The sequence below is a fragment of the Trichechus manatus genome, unplaced genomic scaffold, assembly GCF_000243295.1.
Source record: "Trichechus manatus latirostris isolate Lorelei unplaced genomic scaffold, TriManLat1.0 scaffold00137, whole genome shotgun sequence".
Lineage (NCBI taxonomy): Eukaryota > Metazoa > Chordata > Mammalia > Sirenia > Trichechidae > Trichechus > Trichechus manatus.
In genome coordinates, this window is record NW_004444073.1 from 1,911,686 (window position 1) to 1,935,358 (window position 23,673).

At 42.2% G+C, this 23,673-nt stretch overlaps 1 protein-coding gene across 1 annotated transcript in view; it reads right to left on the reverse strand.

Annotated features, from left to right (window-relative positions):
• The window catches only part of EEPD1 (endonuclease/exonuclease/phosphatase family domain containing 1), a 161,650-nt gene that overhangs the window by 23,868 nt on the left and 114,109 nt on the right, over positions 1 to 23,673 (reverse strand). Inside the window, exon 3 of the mRNA XM_004385306.2 lies at positions 499 to 609. Coding sequence (XP_004385363.1) covers positions 499 to 609 — 111 coding nt within the window. The remainder of the gene's footprint in view (positions 1 to 498; positions 610 to 23,673) is intronic.

Genomic DNA, 23,673 nt, shown 5'->3' on the forward strand with positions numbered 1-23,673 from the left:
ACTGTGAGAGAATAAATTTCTGTTTGTTAAAGGCATTCACTTGTGGTATTTCTGTTACGGCAGCACTAGATAACTAAGACAATTCCTGTGAGCAAATTTAGCAAATACTTTATGTATGAATTAAGGTGTACTTGAAGTTTTCAATCAATGAACAATGGGCACTCGACAAACTTGGCAGAAGACAGAACGGTGACAATGGGATTGTAGAGACAAAGGACAAAAATATCCCATTTGCTGCCTGGTCCCCAGACTGGATATCTCCTCTCCTCCCAACACCCCAAGCTCTCATTTCTGTCTGGGCAGCAGTCCATTCCCAATCTAAACACCACACAAGAAGCGGGGTTTTGAAATAAATAGCAACTATTTAAAGAAAATGGGCAGGAACACAAAATTGCATCAAGGATACTGGCAAAGTACACTTTAAAATGCCCTTGATTCGGGAGAAAGCATGTTTAAATACAATGAAAAGAAAAGGCCCAGTTTTGCCTTTGGTGGTACCTTCTGGAGCTGACAGGAGGGTTTCTCAGCAACAATGGCTTTCCAGCTTCCCCGGGGCCCCTTCCACTTGCGGACGTTGGGCAGGATTGGCTGGTTGAGCTCTGCACAGAACTGCAAAGACAGACGCAAGTCAGCGTGTGTTCCCGCCTGTCCTAGCTGATGGCAGCTTGAGAAATTGAAAAACTGCGTGATTTGGGCTCATTGTTCGTATTCAGAGACTTATAGAACTCCATCCCCGTCTTCCCAAAACCCAGGGCTTGAGCGGACCCAGACAACAAAACAAACAGCTCAGACTACAAAGTAAACTGTCCAGCTATGAAATGCAGAGTTATCATCTGCGGACTCTCAGTTCACAGAAATGCGTTCTTTGTAGCATTCTTGACCAAACAGAGGGGGGCAAGAGATGGACAACTCAAAAAGAGTGGTCAGAATCCTTTTTATCCTCGTAAAACCAGTGGATTCAAGATCCCAGAAGGACCGAGATCAGAATCAAATCTAAAGGGAAAAAAGATGAATACACCACCACCACCCCCAAAAAAGAAAAACCCACTGTCATCGAGTTGATTCTGACTCATAGCAACCCTATAGGACAGAGTAGAACTGCCCCACAGGGTTTCCAAGGAGTGGCTGGTGGATTTGAACTGCCAACCTTTTGATTAGCAGCCTGAGCTCTTAACCACTGTGCCACCAGGGCCCCAAAGATGAATACATGGTCTCTTTTCTCCCTGGAGTTTAGCTTAAACCACCAGTTGCCATGAAGTCAATTCTGACTCATGGCAACCCCATGTGTATCAAGGTAGAATGAAAGTAGATAGCCTGGCCTTTCTTCCGAGGTGCCAAACCTCTAACTTTTCGGTTAGCACCTGAGTGCATTAACCATTTGTACCACCCAGGGACTACAGAGCTTAGCATGAAGGGAGCAAACAATGATCCTAGCTTCATCTTGATCTACCATGTTGTTCACCATAGGCTTCCTCTCAGAGAGCTCTGCTGTCATCGATGGCTATTGCACCCCATGTATGTGTAAGCCACGTACTTCTTTCTGTTCATCATTTATGGTGTGAGAACCATAAAGCCACTTTACCCCAAGGCAACAGAAAACCATACCTGTGCAGGCAAAGTAAAACAAGGAGTCCAAAAACCAACCTCAACATATGTAGACTAGTTTCCCTAATTCATGCCTCAAATACACCCCGTCCTCTGGGGCTTGGTTCCTTTGAGGGGGTCCCCAGAATTGGTCAGATGTTTGGCTCCATTTTCTAGATGCTTCTACATCTGGCATTGCCCCTCCTTGGTGATACCCTCTTCCCCTTCACTTTATGCATCTGGGAAGATGACACTCATCGCTTTCTCTACCCAGCCCTCCAAGACAGGGGCTTCTTGGCTTCCTTCTGGGCTTATCACCAAGCTCTCTATTTAATGAGCTGTCCTTAACTAATCTCATTTAGTCCCACAGCTTCTGCTTACATCCATATCCCAACAACTCCAAAATCTGTATCTGCAGCTCAGATTTCTCTCTTCAGTTTTGAATTGTGTTTCTGACGGCCTCTTTAACGTTTCCATATGAAAGTCACCATAGAATCTCAAGCCCACCATGTCCAAAAGGTGTCATACAATTCCCCACTACCCAGCACAAACCCGTCTTCCCCATGTACATCATTTCATGGCATTTCCATCCACCCAGCGGGCTCTGACTCCTCCCTCTCCTCCCACATCCAACCTCTCACCAAGCCCATTGACTCCAATGTCACATGTGTCTGGATTCCCCTTTCTCTTTTCCACACCCACTGCTGTGATACTGTTTTAGAGCCCCATCTTCTGTCACCTGGGTCACTGTCATTGCATCTATGAAGTCTCCTTGCCCCTCTGTCATCCCGTCCACCCTCCACCTATCCACTAGGTAAGTTGTGATGGCCACACAGATGTACTACCTCTGTGGTTCTCGAAGTATGGTACAGGAACCCACAGCATCAGCATCACCTGGGAACTTAAATTCTCAGGTCCTACCCTGGACCTACCGAATCAGAAAGTCTGGAGTGGGGCCTAGCAGTCTGTTTTAAGTAGCCCTTCAGGGGATTCTGATCCACATTAAGGTTTGAGAACTGCAGCAGCTGCCCAGGCCCTCCCTGAGTATCTGCCCAGATGTTGAGGCACTGTGGATTGCTAGCCTTCAGCTGTCAGCCCCCTCAGGGAATGTCGTGGCTGCAGAGAGCTTCCCTCATGCCCTTGCTGGGCTCCCCCGGCCAGTGGCTGATAGAGGCCAAGGTATAAAGCCCTGGTCTTTGCTCTCGCACTGCTTACTGTAAGAGGGAAGGTGAGAGACAGGTCAATACTCTCAGTCAATAATCTCTACAGTGACAAGCACTGTGGAAAAAACAACACAGGGCAAGTGAAGGGGGAGCGCTGGGAGGTCTCCTTTAGATAAGGGCTATTATAGGAGTTGGGTGGTACAAAGGGTTAACGTGTTCTACTGCTAACCAAAAGATTGGAGGTTCGAGTCCACCCAGAGACATCTTGAAAGAAAGGCCTGGAGATCTACTTCTGAAAAATCAGTCACTGAAAATCCCATGGAGCACAGTTCTACTCTGATACACATGAGGGCGCCATGAATCAGGGTTGACGTGAGGGCAGTTGGTTGCTTCTAGGAGACATGCCGCTTTTACAGTTAGTTTTGTAAGAGTCTTTACTTCCCCAGCAGTGGATTCCACAAGGGCAGGGACTGTGCCCAAATCATCTTTATAAATCCCACACCTAGTACACAGTATGGCACCCAGAAACGCTCTCCAAGTACTTGCTGGGTGAGTCAGCAAACTCTTTAAATACATGTATGACAAGCAAAATCATATGGTCTACTATGCCAGCAATGACAAATTGAAGAGGAATGGTGTCACATTCATCGTCAAAGAGAACATTTCAAGATTTATCCTGAAGTACAACACTGTCAGTGGTAGGATAATATCCATATGCCTACAAGGAAGACCAGTTAGTATGACTATTATTCAAATTTACTCACCAACCACTAAGGCCAAAGATGAGGAAATTGAAGATTTTTACCAACTTCTGCAGTCTGAAATTGATCGAACATTCAATCAAGATGCATTGATAATTACTGGTGATTGGAACGTGAAAGCTGGAAACAAAGAAGGCCTTGGTGGTAAAAATGATGCTGGAGATCTCATGATAGAATTTTGTAAGATCAACGACTTATTCATTGCAAACACCTTTTTTCAACAACATAAATGGCGACGATACACATGGACCTCGCCAGATGGAATACACAGGAATCAAATCGACTACATCTGTGGAAAGAGATGATGGAGAAGCTCAATATTATCAGTTAGAAAAAGGCCAGGGGCGGACTGCGGAACAGACCATCAATTGCTCATATGCAAGTTCAAGCTGAAGCTGAAGAAAATTAGAGCAAATCCACAAAAGCCAAAATACGAACCTGAGTATATCCCACCTGAATTTACAGATCATCTCAAGAATAGATTTGACTCATTGAACACTAATGACTGAAGACCAGACATCAAGGACATCATACATGAAGAAAGCAAGAGGTCATTAAAAGATAGGAAAGAAAGAAAAGACCAAAATGGATGTCAGAAGGGACTCTGAAATTTGCTCTTGAACATCGAGTAGCTGAAGTGAAAGGAAAAAATGATGAAGTAAAAGAGCTGAACAAAAGATTTCAAAGGGTGGCTTGAGAAGACAAAGTAAAGTATTATAATGAAATGTGCAAAGACCTGGAGTTAGAAAACCAAAAGGAAAGAGCATGCTCGGCATTTCTCACACTGAAAGAAGTGAAGAAAAAATCCAAGCTTCAGTTGCAATATTGAAGGATTTTACAGGGAAAATACTGAACGATGCAGGAAGCATCAAAAGAAGATGGAAGGAATACACAGAGTCACTATACCAAAAAGAATTGGTTGACGTTCAACCCTTTCAGGAAATAAAACATGATCAAGAACCGACGGTACTGTAGGAAGAGGTCCAAACTGCACTGAAGGGAATGGCGAAAAACAAGGCTCCAGGAACTGACGGAATACCATCTGAGTTGTTTCAACAAATGGATGTGACACTGGAGGTGCTCACTAGTCTATGTCAAGAAATTTGGAAGACAGCTTCCTGGCCAATCAACTAGAAGAGGCCCATATTTGTGCCCATTCCAAAGAAAGGTGATCCAACAGAATGTGGAAATTATCGAACAATATCATTAATATCAAACACAAGTAAAATTTTGCTGAAGATCATTCAAAAGCAGTTGCAGCAGTACGTCGACAGGAACTGCCAGAAGTTCAAGCCGGGTTCAGAAGAGGACATGGAACAAGCGATATCACTGCTGATGTCAGATGGATCTTGGCTGAAAGCAGAGAAAACCAGAAGGATGTTTACCTGCGTTTTATTGACTATGCAAAGGCATTTGACTGTGTGGATCATAACGAATTATGGACAACATTGTGAAGAATGGGAATTCCAGAACACTTAATTGTACTCATGTGGAACCTATACACAGACCACGAGGCAGTCATTTGAACAGAACAAGGGGATACCGTGTGGTTTAAAGTCAGGGTTGTATCCTTTCACCATAGTTATTCAATCTGTATGCTGAGCAAATAATCTGAGAAGCTGGAATATATGAAGAACGCAGTATCAGGATTGGAGAAGACTCATTAAAAACCTATAATATGCAGATGACACTATCTTGCTTGCTCAAAGTGAAGAGGACTTGAAGAACTTACTGACAAAGATCAAAGACTACTGCCTTCAGTATGGATTACACCTCAACATAAAGAAAACAAAAATCATCACAACTGGACCAATAAGCAACATCATGATAAACAGAGAAAAGACTGAAGGATTTCATTTTACTTGGATCCACAATTAATGCCCAAGGAAGCAGCAGTTAAGAAATCAAAGGATGTTATGGTATAGTCACACAATGAAATACTACGCAATGATAAAGAACAACAATGAATCCAAGAAACATCTCATAACGTGGATGAGTCTGGAAGGCATTATGCTGTGTGAAATTAGTCAGTCGCAAAAGGACAAATATTGTATGAGACCACTATTATAAGAACTCAAGAAAAGATTTAAACATAGAAGAAAACATTCTTTATGGTTACGAGGGAGGGGAGGGAGGGAGAGGGGAATTCACTAACTAGATAGTAGACAAGAATTGTCTTAGGTGAAGGGAAGGACAACGCACAGTACAGGAGGAAGTCAGCACCACTGGACTAAACCAAAAGCTAAGAAGTTTCCTGAATACAACCAAACGCTTCAAGGGACAGCATAGCAGGGGCAGGGGTCTGAAGACCATGGTTTCAGGGGACATGTAGGTCAACTGGCATAACAAAGTTTATTAAGAAAATGTTCTGCATCCCACTTTGGTGACTGGCATCTGGAGTCTTAAACGCTAGTGAGCGGCCGTCTAAGATGCATCAATTGGTCCCAACCCACCTGGAGCAAAGGAGAATGAAGAACACTAAAGATACAAGGAAAATATTAGCCCAAGAGACGAAAGGAACCACATAAACCACAGACTCCATCAGCCTGAGACCACAAGAACTAGCTGGTGCCCGGCTACCACCAATGACTGCCCTGACAGGGAACACAACAGAGAGCCCCTCATGGAGTGGGAGAAAAGTGGGGTACAGAACTCAAATTCTAGTAAAAAGACCAGACTTAATGGTCTGACTGAGACTAGAGGAACCCCAGAACACATGGCCCCCAGACTCTGTTAACCTAGAACTAAAACTATTTCTGAAGCCAAAGCGAGATGAGAAGGCAGAAACGGATAGGAGCTGGTTGAATGGACATGGGAAATCTGGGGTGGAAAGGAAGAATGTGTGGTCACATTATAGGGAGAGCAACTAGGGTCACATAACAATGTGTGTATAAATCTTTGTATGAGAAACTAACTTGAGCTGTAAACTTTCACATAAAGCACAATTAAAAAAAAAAAGGAAATCAAAGGATGTATTGCATTGGGCAAATCTGCTGCAAAAGACCTCTTTAAAGTGTTCAAAATCAAACATGTCACTTTGAGGACTAAGGTGCGCCTGACCCAAGCCATGGTATTTTCAATCACCTCATATGCATGCAAAAGCTGGAAATGAATAAGGAAGACCGAAGAAGAACTGACACCTTTAAATGATGGTATTGGCAAAGAATACTGAATATACCATGGACTGCCAGAAGAATGAACAAATCTGTCTTGTAAGCAGTACAGCCAGAATGCTCCTTAGAAGCAAGGATGGCAAGACTTTGTCTCACATACTGTGGACATGTTATCAGGAGGGACCAGTCCTGGAGAAGGACATCATGCTTGGTAGAGGGTCATCGAAGAAGAGAAGACCCTCAAGGAGGTGGACTGACACAGCGGCTTCGACAACAGGCTCAATTGTAACAACTGTGAGGATGGTACAGAATCAGGCAGTGTTTCGTTCTGTTGTACAGGGAGTTGCGATGAGTTGGAACCAACTTGATGGCATCTAACAACAATAACATGTCAAGCAGAAAGGGGAATTTCTCCTTGGAGCTAATTATCGGAATAAATGCCTCCATGTTTTCCTCACTTTTTGCACAGAGATGCACTCTGTTCTGCTCGGCTGTCTGGGGAAATGTTCTCTCCTGAATGTGGTCATTGGTGACTTCTCTCGGGTCCACACTCAACACTGCCCAGAGGAAAACATGGAGCAGCCGTAGACGGGGGCTTCACCCTCAATGGATGCCCTTAGCCAGATGCTACTAGTGGAAAGCTGTCCTTGGATGGGAAATGAAGCACTTTGGGAAATATAGCCTGAATTTATTGACTATAACTTTAGGTACTTAGTGAGTAAGAGTACTTGACAAAGAGGCCAATTTCCTGCCGGGGAGTCATTTGCTTGCTGAGTGATCATCAGAGTTGAATCCAAGAATCACTGCAAATGAGAACAGCTCTCCAATGCCCATCTGGTGCTTCCCTGCTCTCCTCACAGGGTTCTCAAATTCAGCAGCACATTACAGTCTCCTACGAGGCACTCCGGGAAGCTCTATTTTTTAAAAAAACCCAGATGATTAGCATACCCAGTCAGACTAGAGAGGCCCAGCTCTGTGCGCTGTGTGTGGCTGAGCCCCTGGGGGATCTGGCGTGCTAGGAAGGGCAGTCTGCAGGCATCTGCGCCATCGGGATGATGCCTTGCGAGAAAACCACCAAACTGTTCTAACTCCTCCTAGCCCTCAGGAGGACCTTCAGATACCTGAAGACAGGTGAACTTGCATTCACACCCCAAGCCCCACCTCAGCTTAAACACCCCCATATTCTGACCATTCCTGGAAACAACTTCAACCAGAGGGGTCAGTAGTAGGAAGAGGAGGCACAGAATGACACCATTGTTCTCCATGTTCACCATTCTGGATGATGGCCTTTTGGGACTATGGTCATGCCCTCCAAAATGTGGTCCTTACCATTGTCTCCAGGGACATCTAGGTCAATTGGCATAACATAGTTCGTAATGAAAATGTTCTACATCCTACTTTGGTGAGTAGCGTCTAGAATCCTAGAAGCTTGCTAGCGGCCATCTAAGATATATCTATTGGTCCCAGCACATTTGGAGCAAAAGAGAATGAAGAAAAACGAAAGACACAAGGAAAATATTAGTCCAAAGGACTAATGGACCATATGAACCACAGCCTCTACCAGCCTGAGCCCAAAAGAATTAGATGGTGCCCAGCTACCACCACCAACCGCTCTGTCAGGGATCACAACAGAGGGTCCTGGACAAAGCGGGATAAAAATGTAAAACAAAATTCAAATTCACCAGAAAAAAAAAAAAGATCAGACTTACTGGTCTGACAGAGACTGGAAGAATCCCTGAGACTATGGCCCCTGGACACCCTGCTAACTTAGAACTGAAGCCACCCACAAAGTTCACCTTTCAGCCAAAGATTAGACAGGTCTATAAAACAAACACCAACACACGTGAGGAATGTGCTTCTTAATTCAATCAAGCATAGGAGACCAAATGGGCAGCACCTATGCAAAAGTGAAGACCAGAAGGCAGGAAGCAACAGAAAACCTGGATGAATGGACACAGACAACCCAGGGTGGAAAGGGAAAGGTGCTGACACATTGTGGGGATTACAACTAATGTCACAAAACAATCTGTGTACAAATTTTTTGAATGGAAACTAATTTGTGCTGTAAACTTTCCCCTAAAAGACAATTAAAAAAAGAAAATGTGGTCCTTAGACCAGCATCATCTGGGAACATATTACAAATGCAGATTCTCAAGCCTTACCCAGATGGGATGAATAGGAACCTCTGGGGATAGGGCTGAGGAATCTGTGTTTTTACAGCCCCTGCAGGTGGTTGCCATGAGTTGGAATTGACTCAATAGCAAGTAACAACAATTAACAGCAGGTGATTCTAAAGCATGAGAACCACTGCAGGAAGGAAAGACATTCTCACTTCCCTTTGTTTTTCAAATTTTATGTCAGGGTGGCTTCTATATTTACAAACCTTTCACTATCAGGTAAGCTCAAGGAGATCTACCTAAAACCCATTGCCGTCTAGTTGATTCCGACTCATAGCAACCCTATAGGGACAGAGTAGAACCGCCCCATAGAGTTTCCAAGGAGCGCCTGGTAGATTTGAACTGCCGACCTTTTGGTTAGTAGCCATAAGTCTTAACCACTACGCCACCAGGGTTTCCCAAGGAGACCTAGGGAACTGTAATTCCTGAACCTTAAGGGCTGTCTTTATTTTGTACATCTGAAGCCTTGCTCTTGATGACCTTCCTGCCCTCTCCTCTGGTATGACTATATTATTGGCGAAAATTAATAATTTAAGGGGGTGGAGACGAGAGTGTTTATGGTTGCAGGCATTCTATGCCCAGATTTTCACGATCAAGGTAAGGGGTAGGTTATTTCCTTTTATTTCTAGGATTGAGGAAAGAATTTTGTTGACTGTTGGCACTCACAGTTCACAGCAAACTTAGGATGGGAGCACCTTTTAGAACCCTGGTACTCAAAGTGTGGTCCAGGGACCGGCAGTATTGACCTTACAGGGGAGCCTGCTAGAAATGCAGAATCTCAGGCCCACCCCACACCTGCTGCATCAGAATCTGCATTTTAACAGGATCCCGGGGTGGTCTGTGGCAGGGTAGACTGTGAGGAGCCTGCTTGAGAGCCTTGCTATTGTGAGGTACTAAGGCAGCCACTTGTGTGTACACCAGTCATCTCTGTCATCCTTACCACAACCCAAATGAGGTAGACATTGCTACACATTATCCATGAGGAATGTGCTGCACAGGAAGGGTAAGCTGCAGCTTGAGTTTAAATTCAAGATGTCACAGCTAGTAGGTGCTAGAGGGAGGGTCTGTCACAAAAAAGCACTCCTGTCACGCTACACTTGCCCCCAACAGCTGGAGCAGGGCAGCCTTATTACTGAATCTCTGGATCCTTTCTCCCAAAAATTTCAAAGACAAAAAAAGAATCTTGTGAAAGAGCCCTGTCCAAAAGCTCTGTGCCCCTGGTCAGGGAAAGTGCATTCCACCCTTCAAAAAAATCGCATCGGCTTTCCTTAATGTTCCGAAAAGGCCCACCTAAAGAGCCCTCGCTAAACTGCCTAGAATAAGAGCTTACTTTTACTGTAACGCACAGAATTGACTTGATGGCAACTAGTTTTTAAGTCCTAATAAGTTAAGTTTGGGTAAATCCGACAACAATAAAAAGACACAAATGGCCAACAATCTAAGACCAGGTTAACTTCTGAATCCTATAAAAAATATAGGGTCAGCTCTGACCGGGATCACAACAGAAGGATAGAGGGTGAGAAAAATGTAGAACAAAATTCAGAATTACTGGTCTGATAGATACTGGTGGAACCCCCAAGACTATGGCCCTTACCCAAAAAAATCCATTGCTGTCGAGTCAATTTCGACTCAGAGCAACCCTTACAGGACACAGTAGAACTGCCCCACAGGGTTTTCAAAGAGTACCTGATGGATTCAAACTGCTGACCTTTTGGTTAGCAGCCATAGCTCTTAACCACTATGCCACCAGGGTTTAGACACCCTTATAACTTCAAACTGAAGCCACCCCCAGAGATCACCTTTCTGCCACATGAAAAGACAGGCCTATAAAGTAAAGAATAATATCCAGAAGGAATACGCTGCTCACAACAATCAACTACACGAGACCAAAAGGGCAGCATTTTCCCAAAAGCAAAGTTAAGAAGGCAGGAAGGGGCAGGAAAACTGGACAAACTGAAACAGGGAACCCAAGGTGGAAATGAGGAGAGTGCTGACACATTGTGGGGATTGCAATCTATGTCATGGAACAATCTGTGTATAAATTGCTGAATGAGAAACTAATTTGCTTTGCAAACTTTCACATAAACCACTGTAAAATACTAAATATATACACATATATATATATATATATATATATATATAGGGTCAGAGGGAGAGGAAGGGGAGGGGAAGGGAACCAACATTTACTAACTGCCAATTATACAGTAGGCACTTTTCACATATTATCATGTTTAATCTTAATGACAACCCTGTGAGATAGGTAATAATACTCCATTTCACACATGAGGAAACTCGGGCTCAGAAAGGTAACAAGGGCAAGTTCACTTACTGCCAGGGAGTGGGCCAGGCCAGGATTAAAACCCTAACTCAAATGCTCAAATGCAATTAAGAGATGTTATGGATTGAATTGTGTCCCCCCAAAATGTGTGTCAACTTGGTTAGGCCATAATTCCCAGTATTGCGTGACTGTCCACCATTTTGTCATCTGATGTGATTTTCCTGTGTGTTGTAAATCCTAACCTCTATGATGTTAATAAGGCAGGATTAAAGGCAGTTATGTTAACGAGTCAGGACTCAATCTACAAGATTAGGTTGTACCTTGAGGGCAATCTCTTTTGAGATATAAAAGAGAGAAGCAAGCAGAGAGATAGGGGGCCCTCATTACCACTAAGCAAGAAGATCCAGAAGCGCGTATTCTTTGGACCCAGGGTACCTGTGCTAAGAAACTCCTAGACCAGGGGAAGACTGATGACAAGGACCTTCCCCCAGAGCCAACAGAGAGAGAAAGGCTTCTCCTGGAGCTGGCGCCCTGAATTTGGACTTCTAGCCTCCTAAACTGTGACAGAATAAATTTCTGTTTGTTAAAGCCATTCACTTGTGGTATTTCTGTTATAGCAGCACTAGATGACTAGGGCAGGAGAGAAAGTACAAATTAAACCAATTTACCCGTGTGAGTGTGTGTGTGCACGTGTATGTGCATGTGTGCATGGCACCCCTCCCCCCTACTTTTGGGTTCTCTGGAGCTAAAACTTGCACAACTACCACACTGCTCAAGTCAGTTTCATCACCAGAGCCCAGGTTGTGTAGGTCCTGGTGACATAACTCTCACAGGGAGGTCGACCCACCACCAGCTTACAGCCTTCTTCCTGGGAGGAACAGAGACTGGCTGGACACGCCCGTTCTGCCTCACACAGGGCAGCGTTCAGAGCACCCAGGAGAGACCCTGCTCTCGAAGCTCAACTCCTCTTGCTCTGCCTGGACCAGCCCTCGGCTGACAGCTCCGCATCCCTCCCGCCGAGCCACCTCTAGGTCAGCTCCTGAACATGCTCTTTCCACGGGGACCAGAAAGGCATCCTGGATGACTTTTCATCCTTGTGTAAACATTCTTATCATGCTGAGGAAGATAAAAAGCAAACAAGGAGACAATTCCTCAGCCCCTACAGCCAGCTAATTCTTAGCTGCTTTCGCAGAGCCGAGGGAAGTGACACACAACGTGCACTCCTGTCCACAGAGCGGCTGCTGGTTACGCTAACTCTGTGTTCTCAAAAGACGCCAATCACCTGCTTCCTGAGCATGACGGTTAAAAATAAGGGTGTGGGGTGGGGGGGGCTTTCAAGGGCAATTAAGACTTTTTCTTTCTTTTTTTTGCAAGGGAAATTGTAAAAATCAAAAGCAAGAGAGAGCTGAAGATTTCGTGGCGACTGAGGTTTGGTCTGGTTGCGAACAGGGAGGGAGCTGCATGGGGAACAAAAATGCAGTGTTAGGGGTTCTACCCATTAACATTGTCAACAACACTTATTCCTGACCTTCAGGGACATTTCCAAAGGTTCTTTTTTTTTCTCCAAAGGTCTTTAGATACCAAGGTTCTTAATGCTGGATGGGAGTGAGACTTTTGATAATAATTTCATAATTTTTCCCCCTTCTCTTTCAATTGAGACTTACGTCCTGATATAAGCCTCTGGGCAGTACAAACAGTTAACATGCTGGACTGCTAACCCAAAGGTTGGAGGTTTGAGTCCACCCAGAGGCATCTCAGAAGACCTGGTGTCTACTTCTGAAAAAACAGCCATTGAAAACCCTATGGAGCACAATTCTATTCCGACACACATGGAGTCACCATGAGTTGGAATCAGCTCCATGGCAACTGGTACTAGCCTTGATATAAATGAATACAAGCTCATTTTAGCAGAATTGATAAAACAGAAAAGAACAGAAAAATTAAGTATAGTACTATTATGCAAAGACAATCATTGCTAACATTTTTGGTAGACTTTCCTTAGGTTGTTCTAATATATCTATTCACACACACAGACACACACACTTCTGTATTGTGTTTTCCCCACTTATCGTCGTGCCCATATTATTAGGAACTCTTCTATAATCATTGTGTGGGCTGTCTCATATGCTGTCATTTAGCGGTAACAACACATCACTTCCCTGATGCAGGGCGTTTTTAGTTTGTTGGAAGGAATCTGTCTTTTTGAAGCTCATTTTATTCACTATAAACATCCTAAGATCACCTAAGCAAGACAGCAATAAAAGCTTCTACCCTCACATCCTCTGAATTACTTTCATCCACTTTTTTTTTTTTAAAGCTGAGTAAATTAGAGTTTAAAATTATAATGTCTTTGCTTCTGAAAGTAAATCAGGAGGTTTTTCTGCTTGTTTAAATATACATACAGGTGATAAATAGGTAGCAGCATAGGTGCCAAGAGAGTGAATGACCAAAGACATCAATCCCTGAAAAGTACAATTAGGAGGGATATGATGCTTTTTTTAAAAAAAAAAACAATTAAAAAAAAATCTCTGACTGTCTTAGTCATCCAGTGGTGCTCTAGCAGAAATACCACAAGTGGATGGCTTCAACAAAGAGAAATTTATTCTCTCACAGTCCAGGAGGCTACAAGTCCAAAGTCAGGGTGTCAGCTCCAAGAGAATGCTTTCTATGTCAGCTCTGGAGGAAGGTCTGTGTCATCAGTCTTCTCTTGGTCTGGGAGCTTCTCTGCGCAGGTACCTCAGGTCCAAAGGACGTGCTCTGCTCCCAGCACCACCCTCTCTGTTCACTTCTCTCTTTTATATCTCAAAAGAGATTGGCTTAAGACACTGTCTAATCTTGCATACCTCATTAACGTAGCTGCCGATAATCCATCTTATTAGATCATAGGGATAAGAGTTTCCACACATGAGGAAATCACATCAGATTATAAAATGGTACACAATCATACAATACTGGGAATCATGACCTAGACAAGTCGATACACACATTTTTTGGAGGACACAATTCAATCCATGACACTGACTGACTTGAGAGATGAGAGTTTTCAATAAATAGTTTTTCATCTTTGGATAAACAATTCTCACCTTAATTTTGCCCCCCTAGCTTTGCTTTTAGTAAAACAACTTGTAGAATTTCTCCTGACGTCAATCCTGTATGTGTGTAGGACCCTTGAATATATGTGAAGCCCACACAGGCTGTGCAGCGTGGCGTCTGTCTGTTTAGAGGGCTCTGGATCACTAAGCCAGATCTCAGCGGGAATGTCTCCTGCCCACTCTGGGGCCTTAACCAGAATCTGTCCCCAGACTTGGGCAGTAAACACCACTCCTATCACTCAGACTTCTCTTCTGTGGAGAAGAGTCCTTCCCACATTCTGAGAGCTTAAGTGGGGGTGTCATGGATTGAATCGTGTCCCCTAAAAACATCTGTCAACTCGGCTGGGTTATGATTCCCAATATTGTGTGATTGTGTACCATTCTGTAATCTGATGTGATTTCCTAATGTTTTATAAACTCTATTACTATGATATAATAAAATGGATTAGTGGCAGTTATACTGATGAAGTCTACAAGATTAGACAGTGTCTTAAGCCAATCTTTTTTGAGATATAAAAGAGAGAAGTGAGCAGAGACACACTGGAACCTCACACCACCAAGAAAGCAGTGCTGGGAGCAGAACACATCCTTTGGACCTGAGGTTCCTACGCTGAGATGCTCCCACACCAAGGGAAGGCTGATATATCACAAGGACCTTCATCCAGAGCCTACAGAGAAAGCCTTCTCCTGGAGCTGATGCCCTGAATTTGGACTTGTAGCCTACTGGACTGTGAGAGAATAAACTTCTCTTTGTTGAAGCCATCCACTTGTGGTATTTCTGTTATAGCAGCACTAGATGACTAAGACAGGATTTCTCTGGGCTCTGGTTGTGAAGTCCAGGGAGCCCTCAGTGAGGCGGGGAGCAGGGAGGTCAGTCTCACGGTGCTGGGAGGTCGCCTCTTGACAGGGTTTAGTCCAACATTCTTTCCACACAGGGTGACTGAGCATCTATGAGAGGAGCTTAGAGCCTAGTAACTCTTGGAATACTGGCTCTTTGAAGCTTAAACAAGATAGTTTTAGGGCAAATAAAATAAATACTTCTTCCCAAATTAGATGCTAAACTTGTGAGCAATGATTGAAGCTAATTATTCTATGTGGAAGCAGGTCTGAAAATAGAAACGAGGATTGTGTGACTATTTTAGGAGAGCGTAGGACAGTTGTGGGCAGAGTGAAGTAGCTACTAGGATAGCCATGCCACAGTTTGCACTGAACATGCCATTCCTTAGAGTCTAATGTTTCTACATCACTGGATAAACACATCAGGAATGGAGACTGGGAGCCCTGGTGTGCAGTGGTTACGAGCTTGGCTGCTAACCAAAAGGTTGGCAATTTGAATCCACCAGCCACTCCTTGGAAACCTTATGGGGCAGTTCCACTCTGTCCTATAGGGTTGCTATGAGTTGGAACCAACTCCAGGAAACAGGTTTTTGTTTTTTGTTTTTTTTAAATGGAGGCTGAGAACAAAGTTTCACTTGGTACTTCCTCCTGAAATGCTGAACCAAAAATTCAAAAGGAAATGTCAACCACGTATGTTACAACACTTTACTTGTAAGCAAAAAGGTCTCTCCCAGGCTTCTGCGATAAAGATACCGTACTTCCTAAGACAAATCATACTGATTTAGCTGACCACAGTTCTTTCTTTTCTACAGTCTTCTCCCGTCTTTGATATTTTCAGATGAACAGGCTCAGAGAATGGGTAAGAGGGATGCAGGGAAGAGGCTGCCTCTGAACCCTAAACATACAACCCCACAATATAATTTATTAATAAGAGCATTTTTGCCCTCTGAGTTTTCAGAAGTCAGATATGCCAACAGAAAGAGCAGGGACAGGGAAAGAAGGAAGATGAAAGGAGAGAGAAAGCTAAGACAAAAGGGAAGGAAATAATTATTTAGCTCCTTAAATCCAAAGAAAATAGTGGCCTCTCGACTGCCCACCTGTGTAGGAGTAGAACAAAGTTAGCAGCTTACCTTAGCTGCCCATCCCTACAATCTTACATGAACACCCACATATTTTTCTTAAACCCCAGTGATACATTTCCTCAGTCCATAAACACTGATGACTAGTTGGCTCTCAGACTCGCTCTAGGCTGCAAGCTTCTCTGAACTTCCCACGTGTGTTTCTGCGAAGAACCCGGGGTTATTTAGGAAATGTCACATTAAACAGAATTAGTACTTATAGAACCTCAGGGAAATTGCTCTGACTACCATTTTTCCCCAAAAAAAAATGCTAGCCTTCAGCTATTCTAAACGGTGCTTATGTGGCCTGCTTTCCTCCGCAGCAATAATCATAGAAATGAAGACTTTAAAGCTGAGGGTAAAAGGGTTACTTATTCATGACTTATTTTATTTTGATTTGCATGATGCCAAATCCTAGTCTTTAAAGCCTGCATATTTCCTATTTAGGTCAGCGTGAACCACATAGATTTGATTGTTCTTTTCCGTGTGGGTAGCAAGCGGGTAACGATCTGCAATTTCTCCCTCCCAGGCATTTTAGGGCAGCAATAATGATAGGAGGCAGCTGATGACACAGCACTCTCATTCTGGAGAATGCCAGAGACTCACTGGTTCCCAGTTTTGTATACTAATGGGAGAAATACAAAGCCAAATCCCCAAACCATCTTTTAGTCAACCTTCCTTCCTGTTGTATTTTTAGCCAAACCGCCTGATGGTAGTTGCACAGCATTCTGCTGCTCCTTCCAACATAGTGGGAGTGGGTGTAGTGAAAGCAAATAGGTCAGAGAGGAGAAGATGAGTGGGAAGAAAATCAGGTTAAATGCTCAGGCAACAGCCATATGATGGGTGCTGTTATGGACTGAAGTGTGTCCCCAAAAATGTGTGTCCACTTGGCTAGGCCATGATTCCCAGTATTAAGTGGTTGTCCTCCATTTTGTGATCTGATGTGGTTATTCTATATGTTGTAAATCCTATCTCTATGATGTTAATGAGGCAGGATTAGAGGCAGTTATGTTGATGAGGCAGTACTCAACCTACAGGATTAGGCTGTATCTTGAGCCAATCTGTTTTGAGATATAGAAAAGAGATTTGAGCAGAGAGGAAGGGGGACCACCTACCACCAAGAAAGATGATCTGGGAGTGGATCTAGGGTCCCTTGGCTTAGAAGCTCCTAGATCAGGGGGAAGATTCATGACAAGGACCTTCCCCCAGAACTGGCATAGAGAGAAACCTGGTACTCTGAATTCGGACGTCTAGTCTCCTAGACTATGAGAGAATAAATTTTTGTTTGTTAAAGCCATTTACTTATGGTATTTCTGTTATAGCAGCACTAGATAACTAAGACAGGCACCATGACAGTGCCCTGTGGGGAGATGCTCAGTATTAATACATTATCCTAACCATAACAATTATCATTTATTGAGGCTCACCATGTGCCAAGCACTACTGCCAGTTCTTGACACAGGCCGCATGATGGGATCCCCTCACCATGGCTCTGTGAGGGAGACATTGCTGTCCTCACCCGACAGATGAGGAATGTAGGGCTGAGAGGGCTTAAGTAACAGGCTGAAGATTATCTAACCAGTAAGTGGCTAAACCAGGACCCAAGCTCATGTCTCTCTGACTCCATTATGCCACTAGGTTTCCCTCTGAAGAAACTATAAGGAGGGGAGTAATAGGATCAAGCAGTCTTTGGTGGTACAAATGGTTAATGCACTCAGCAGCTAACTGAAAGGTTGGCAGTTTGAGTACACTCAAGCTGCCTTGGAAGAAAGGTCTGGCTATCTTCTGAAAAACCAGTCATTGAAAATCCTGTGGAGCACAGTTCCACTCTGACACACGTGGGGTCACCATGAGTTTGAGTCGACTTGATGGCAACTGGAAAATAGGATAAAATTTGTGTTCTACAAGGGTTACTCTGGTAACATTATAAACTCGGGATTGAAACGATGAAATTAAAGAGTACAAATCCAAACCAAGAAAACCCACTGCTGTCGAGTTGGTTCTAACTCATTGCTATGCTATAGGACAGGGTAGAACGGCCCCATAGGGTTTCCAAGGCTGTAAATCTTTATGGAAGCAGACTGCCACATCTTTCTCCCACAGACCAGCTTGTGGGTTCAAACCTCCAGCCTTTCCGTTAGCAGCTGAGTGCTTAACCACTGTGCCACCAGGGGTCCTAGAGACTACAAATAGTAATTTTAAATGTTTTAATTTTTCTCTCTGCTTTCAAATCTCCTAAAAATTTCATTCTTCTAGCCACAGTATAGAGAATAATTGGTTTGGACTTTTATCCATATAGAAGACACACATACACATATTTCTCTTTCATGAGTAAAAGCTGATTAAGTGCAGTTACTAAATAAGCACCAAAAACATTAAAAATGTTCCTACCACATCTTGAGATTAAGCATACAAATACCTGTTGCTACTTCTCCTTTTACTCAAAACTACAGCCACCCAAACTAAATACATAATAAGGATGTCTGGGTGAAGAAAAACAAAATGAACAATGATACGTAGCAATTTATTCTCCAACTACAGGTTTCAGCAAGGTAGAGAGAGGGAAGGAAGACAGAGCTTGCCTGATATAGGAGATCAGAAATAATACAAAACTGTTGTTATTGTATGTTGTCGAGTTGATTCCGCCTCACAGCGACCCTATAGGATAGAACTGTCCCATAGGGTTTCCTAGGCTGTAATCTTTACAGGAGCAGCTCGCCAGGTCTTTTCTTCCGCAGAGCAGCTGGTGTTTTGGAGCTGCTGACCTTTCAGTTAGCAGCTGAGTGCTTTAACTATTGTGCCACTCTACAGCCTCTAATTTTGTAATCAAGGGGGAAAGGCTTTAATGTTCCCCCAGGAGCTGATGCAAATGTTGAGATTCAGACAAAAACCCAGAACTTGTCTCCTTCTTTTCCAGGTTCAGCCCTTTGGCATGTAAATGCTGAGGATCTTGCTTTTAGTTCTGGGCGCTTTTGGTCCCCATGGATCTCCAGAGCTGGATACACTGGGAAGATGCTGTGTGACTCAGTATGCTTCTAAGGAGCCATTTAAGGAGATTTCTTGACTGCCTGTTTGTGTAGGAGGCCACTGCTAGATAACCAAGAGAGCAGACAATTTGAGAGTAACTCATAGATAGGTTGCTGCTTTGTTTCCAAGGGCTGTCTTCTCCACCCTAATTAATTCTGCATGTTAAAAACAGTGTGCAGTTCATGGATAAGAATGCAGTGAACAGGTTTAGGACAAGGGAAGGAGTGGGCAGCAGCACAATCGGATAGACATGGTGGAAACCAAGTTTGGGATTTAGAAGAGGGTCTTGGACAATGCTCATAAGGAATATAAGTACATTTTTTCCCCTGATTTCTACAAATATAAAATCAAAGACTTTGAAAGCAGGCTGGATGCTTTCCCAGAAGTTTGGAATTTTTTTAAGGCCCAAACTTGCCATCTCAACACCTCTTGAAGGTTAATAAAAAATATTTTATCAGCTGTAGGAATTACTCATTCTAAATGGGTACTTAACAATTTCATAGAACTCTCCACTGAATGAACTCTGGCAAGGCAAGCCTTAATGACCAGCTCTATTCAGATAATTTTACCTGCTGAGCATAAATGTTTTTTAGCAATTTAGCAAAAACAATTTCTTCCGCTTGCCCTTCTGTTTCATTTGAAATTATTGGCTTGTCAAAACTTTGCTGAATAGAAAATTAGGCTCTCAAGAAACGAATGAATCATTCACAAAAAGTCTCAGAATTCACTAAAACAGTGAATTCAAAGTTATCTCAGGAGCAACTTATTGTTAAGATTTCCTGATAAGAAATTGAGGGCGGGCATAACAAGGCAGGAAATTGCATGTAACTCCCATCATAGCCATATGAATGTGTGTATGAGGTGGTGGCTTCATGCAACAGATTTTGAAGGGAAAGCAATGAGTTAGGCATGTTTTCTTTCTATTGAAAAGCAAAATACAATCAATAGGCTAACAAGTCCCCAGGCAGGAGGGGACAGTGCTTTCCAGTACTGGAGTCCCACAACAGACCCTCTTCCCCTCTTCCAAGCAAGTAAATGGTAGTTTTCAAACATTTTTGACCATGACTCACAGGATAATGACATCAGATCACAAAACGAAGGACAACCACACAATACTGGGAATCATGGCCTAGCCAAGTTGACATATACTTTTGAGGACACAATTCCATCCATAACAAATTTGTATATGGCAGCCTGGTGTGTTCAGTCTGTCCGTCCATCTGTCTGTCCATCCATCCATCCACACTGAGTATATTCACACATGCATACATCCACACATGCATACACAGACATATACTGAAACAAATACTGGTTAAAATTTACTAAATTTTGACTTAAAATTTTCTAATTTGACCCATAACTTGAGAGTCAAACTCAGGTCTTTCTGACTACAAAGTCCTGGTCTTTCTAGAACATGATACCCTGGTCACAACTTCTCCCCTGTCTTTTTTAGTTTCTCTTTGCCAAAACCATGTGCAATGTTTTGCTGGACTGCGTGCAGATAATGCCCTGAAATCTTCTCAGAAAAGGAAGTTGTATCACTAAAGGCAGGCCAGCTTTGAGACACTGAGGAAATATGAGTCATTCTTCAGAAATCTAATAAGTGAAATACCCCTTTAGTGAACATGGTGTCCTCTAGCCCCCAGGAACACATCCAGCTTTCAAAGTCATTTGCTTCCAATAGGAATGACAGCTAGATTTTCATAAGAAACAATGGAAGCCGAAGGCAGTGGGGTGACAGATTCAAAGTGCTGAAGAAGAAAAAAAAAAAATTGTCAACCAAGAATCTAACATCCAGTAAAACAATCTTTCAAAAGTGAAGAGGAAATAGACATTCCAAGATAAACAAAAACTGAGAGAATTTGTTGCTACAAGCAGACCCACCTTACAAGAAATACTAAGGAAAGTTCTTCAGGCTGAAAGCAAATGACCCCAGATGAAAAAACAAAGAGCACCAGTAAAGGTAATTGTGTAATTATAAAAGACAGTATAAATACACATTTCTCCTCCTTTCTTCTCTTAACTGATTTTAAAGCAATAGTATAAAACTACCTGTCTGGAATGTATTGTTAGCGATATAACATATAGAAATGTCAATATATTTGACAATAACAGCACAAAGGAGATAGGTGGAAGCAAAGCTATGTTGGAGTTAGGAAATGATCCAAGATGGTAACTTGAATCTGTAGGAACAAATGAAGACAACCAGAAATACTAAATAAGAAGGGTAATATCACAAACTCTATAAATATAGAGCTGCTCACTTCTTTTTTTCTCAGCTTCTTTAAAACACATAAAGGGGGAAGAAGGAATAGAGCTATATAGGAGTAACATTTTTATATCTCATTAGAATTTAGTATAAATCTAAAATAAATTCTGATAACATGTATATGGTAAGCAACTACTAAAAAAAACCCTCAGAAAATATAGTGAAAAAATAATCAAGGAATTAAAATCTTATACTAAAAAAATATTCACTTAATGCAAAGGTAAGTAGTATAAAAGATGTAGAGGAACAAAAGACATGAGACATATAGAAAGCAAAAAGTAAAACAACAGATGTAAATCCAACTATATCAATAATAATATTACATGTGAATGGATTAAACAATACAACCAAAAAGGCAGAGGTTGTCAGAATGGATTTTTCTTTAAAAAAAAAAAAAAACTAACTATATGCTTTCTACAGGAGACACACTTTAGATTCAAAGCTATAAATAAGTTGAAAGTAAAAGGATGAAAAAAAGGTAGATCTTGCAAACAGCACTCATAAAAAAAAAACTGGAGTGCCTATACTAATAAGAGACAAAATGTTATTAGAGACAAAGAGGGACATTTTATAATGACAAAATGGTCAGTCCATTAGAAAGATATAACAATTATAAACATATATATATATGCACCTAACAACAGAGCCCCAAAATACATGAAGCCAAAACTGACAGAATTGAAGGGATAGACAATTCAACTGTAATAGGTGAAGATTTCAATACTCCACTTTCAATAATGGATAGGAAAACTAGGCAAAAGATCAACAAGGAAATGGAAGATCTGAACAACAATAAACCAACTAGACTTAAAAGACATACAGTATATAGAACACTCTACCCAACAGCAGCAGAATACACACTCTTCTCAAGTATACATGGAACATTCTCCAGGACACACACATGCTAGGCCACAAGTCTCAATGTTTAAAAGAACTGAAGTTATATAAAGTATGTTCTCTAACCACATGGAATAAAATTAGAAATCAATAACAGAAGGAAAACCAGGAAAATTCACAAATATGTGGAAATTAAACAACACACTTGTAAACAACCAATGAGTTAAAGAAGAAATCACAAGGGAAATTAAAAAATACTTTGAGAGAATGGAAATGAATACACAGCATACCAGAACCTATAGGACACAGTTAAAGTAGTGCTTAGAGGGAAATTTATAGTTATAAGCATCTATATTTAAAAAAAGATCTTAAAACAATAACTTTCCACCTTAAGACACTGGAAAATGAAGAGCATACTAAACCCAAAGCAAGTAGAATGAAGGAAATAACTAAGATAAGAGTGGAAATTAATGAAATATAGAAGAAGAAAAAAAAAAAAAGAGAAAATCAAGGTAATCAAAAGTTCTTTGAAAAGATCAACAGAATTAACAAACTTTCAGCTAAGCTTACCAAGAAAAATAAGAGGGAAGATTCAAATTCCTAAAACCAACAATGAAAGTGGGGAAATTACTACCAACTTTACAGGAATAAAAAGGATTATAAGGGAATACTATGAAATGGACAAATTCCTAGAAGGACACAAAAGTCACTTATTGAATAGAACAAAGAGCTTGTGGTCCCCTCCTTTTATGTTGCTGTTAAGATTCTTATCATTAAGGCTCTAATACTAATGTCTTATTCCCAGGAAACATGGCATGGAGCCCACACTTGACAAAAGGCCAGAGTGTTAGCAGATGCAGCTCTTGCCCTTTCTTCTTGCATTTTCCAAATGTGACCAGCTCTTTTAGAACATACTAGCTCTGTGACTTCTCCTTCATTTCTACATCAGCTTGGAATGTTCTTCTCAATGCCCACCTGAAAATACATTCCAGAAGTCACCTCTATGATGTTTCTCCTAGAGTACGGATCCCTCTCCCTCCTTTGATGTCCCAAGTACATATTCTTTTAGGGCACATATAACATCTTACTGTATATCCTACTTTTCACATCTGTTCCCCTCAATGGCCTGAACTCTTGAAGACAGGGACTCATGTTATGATATCCCCCAAAGACCTCCACTTTCTGCCTGAGCTCTAGCCACCTGCTCAGACTGGGGAGTACCCTGGGGGGAAAAAGCCATACAGATGTGAATCTCATCCAGTGCTGGTCCTTCTTTCAAGGGTTGGAGGCCCTCCAGTTTCTCCTTGCTTTTGGTAGCTCTCTAGTGCCTTCAAATAACCAAAAAAACAAACTAACAAACAAACAAAAAAAACACCAAACCCATTGCCTTCAAGTCAACTCCAACTCATAGCAACCC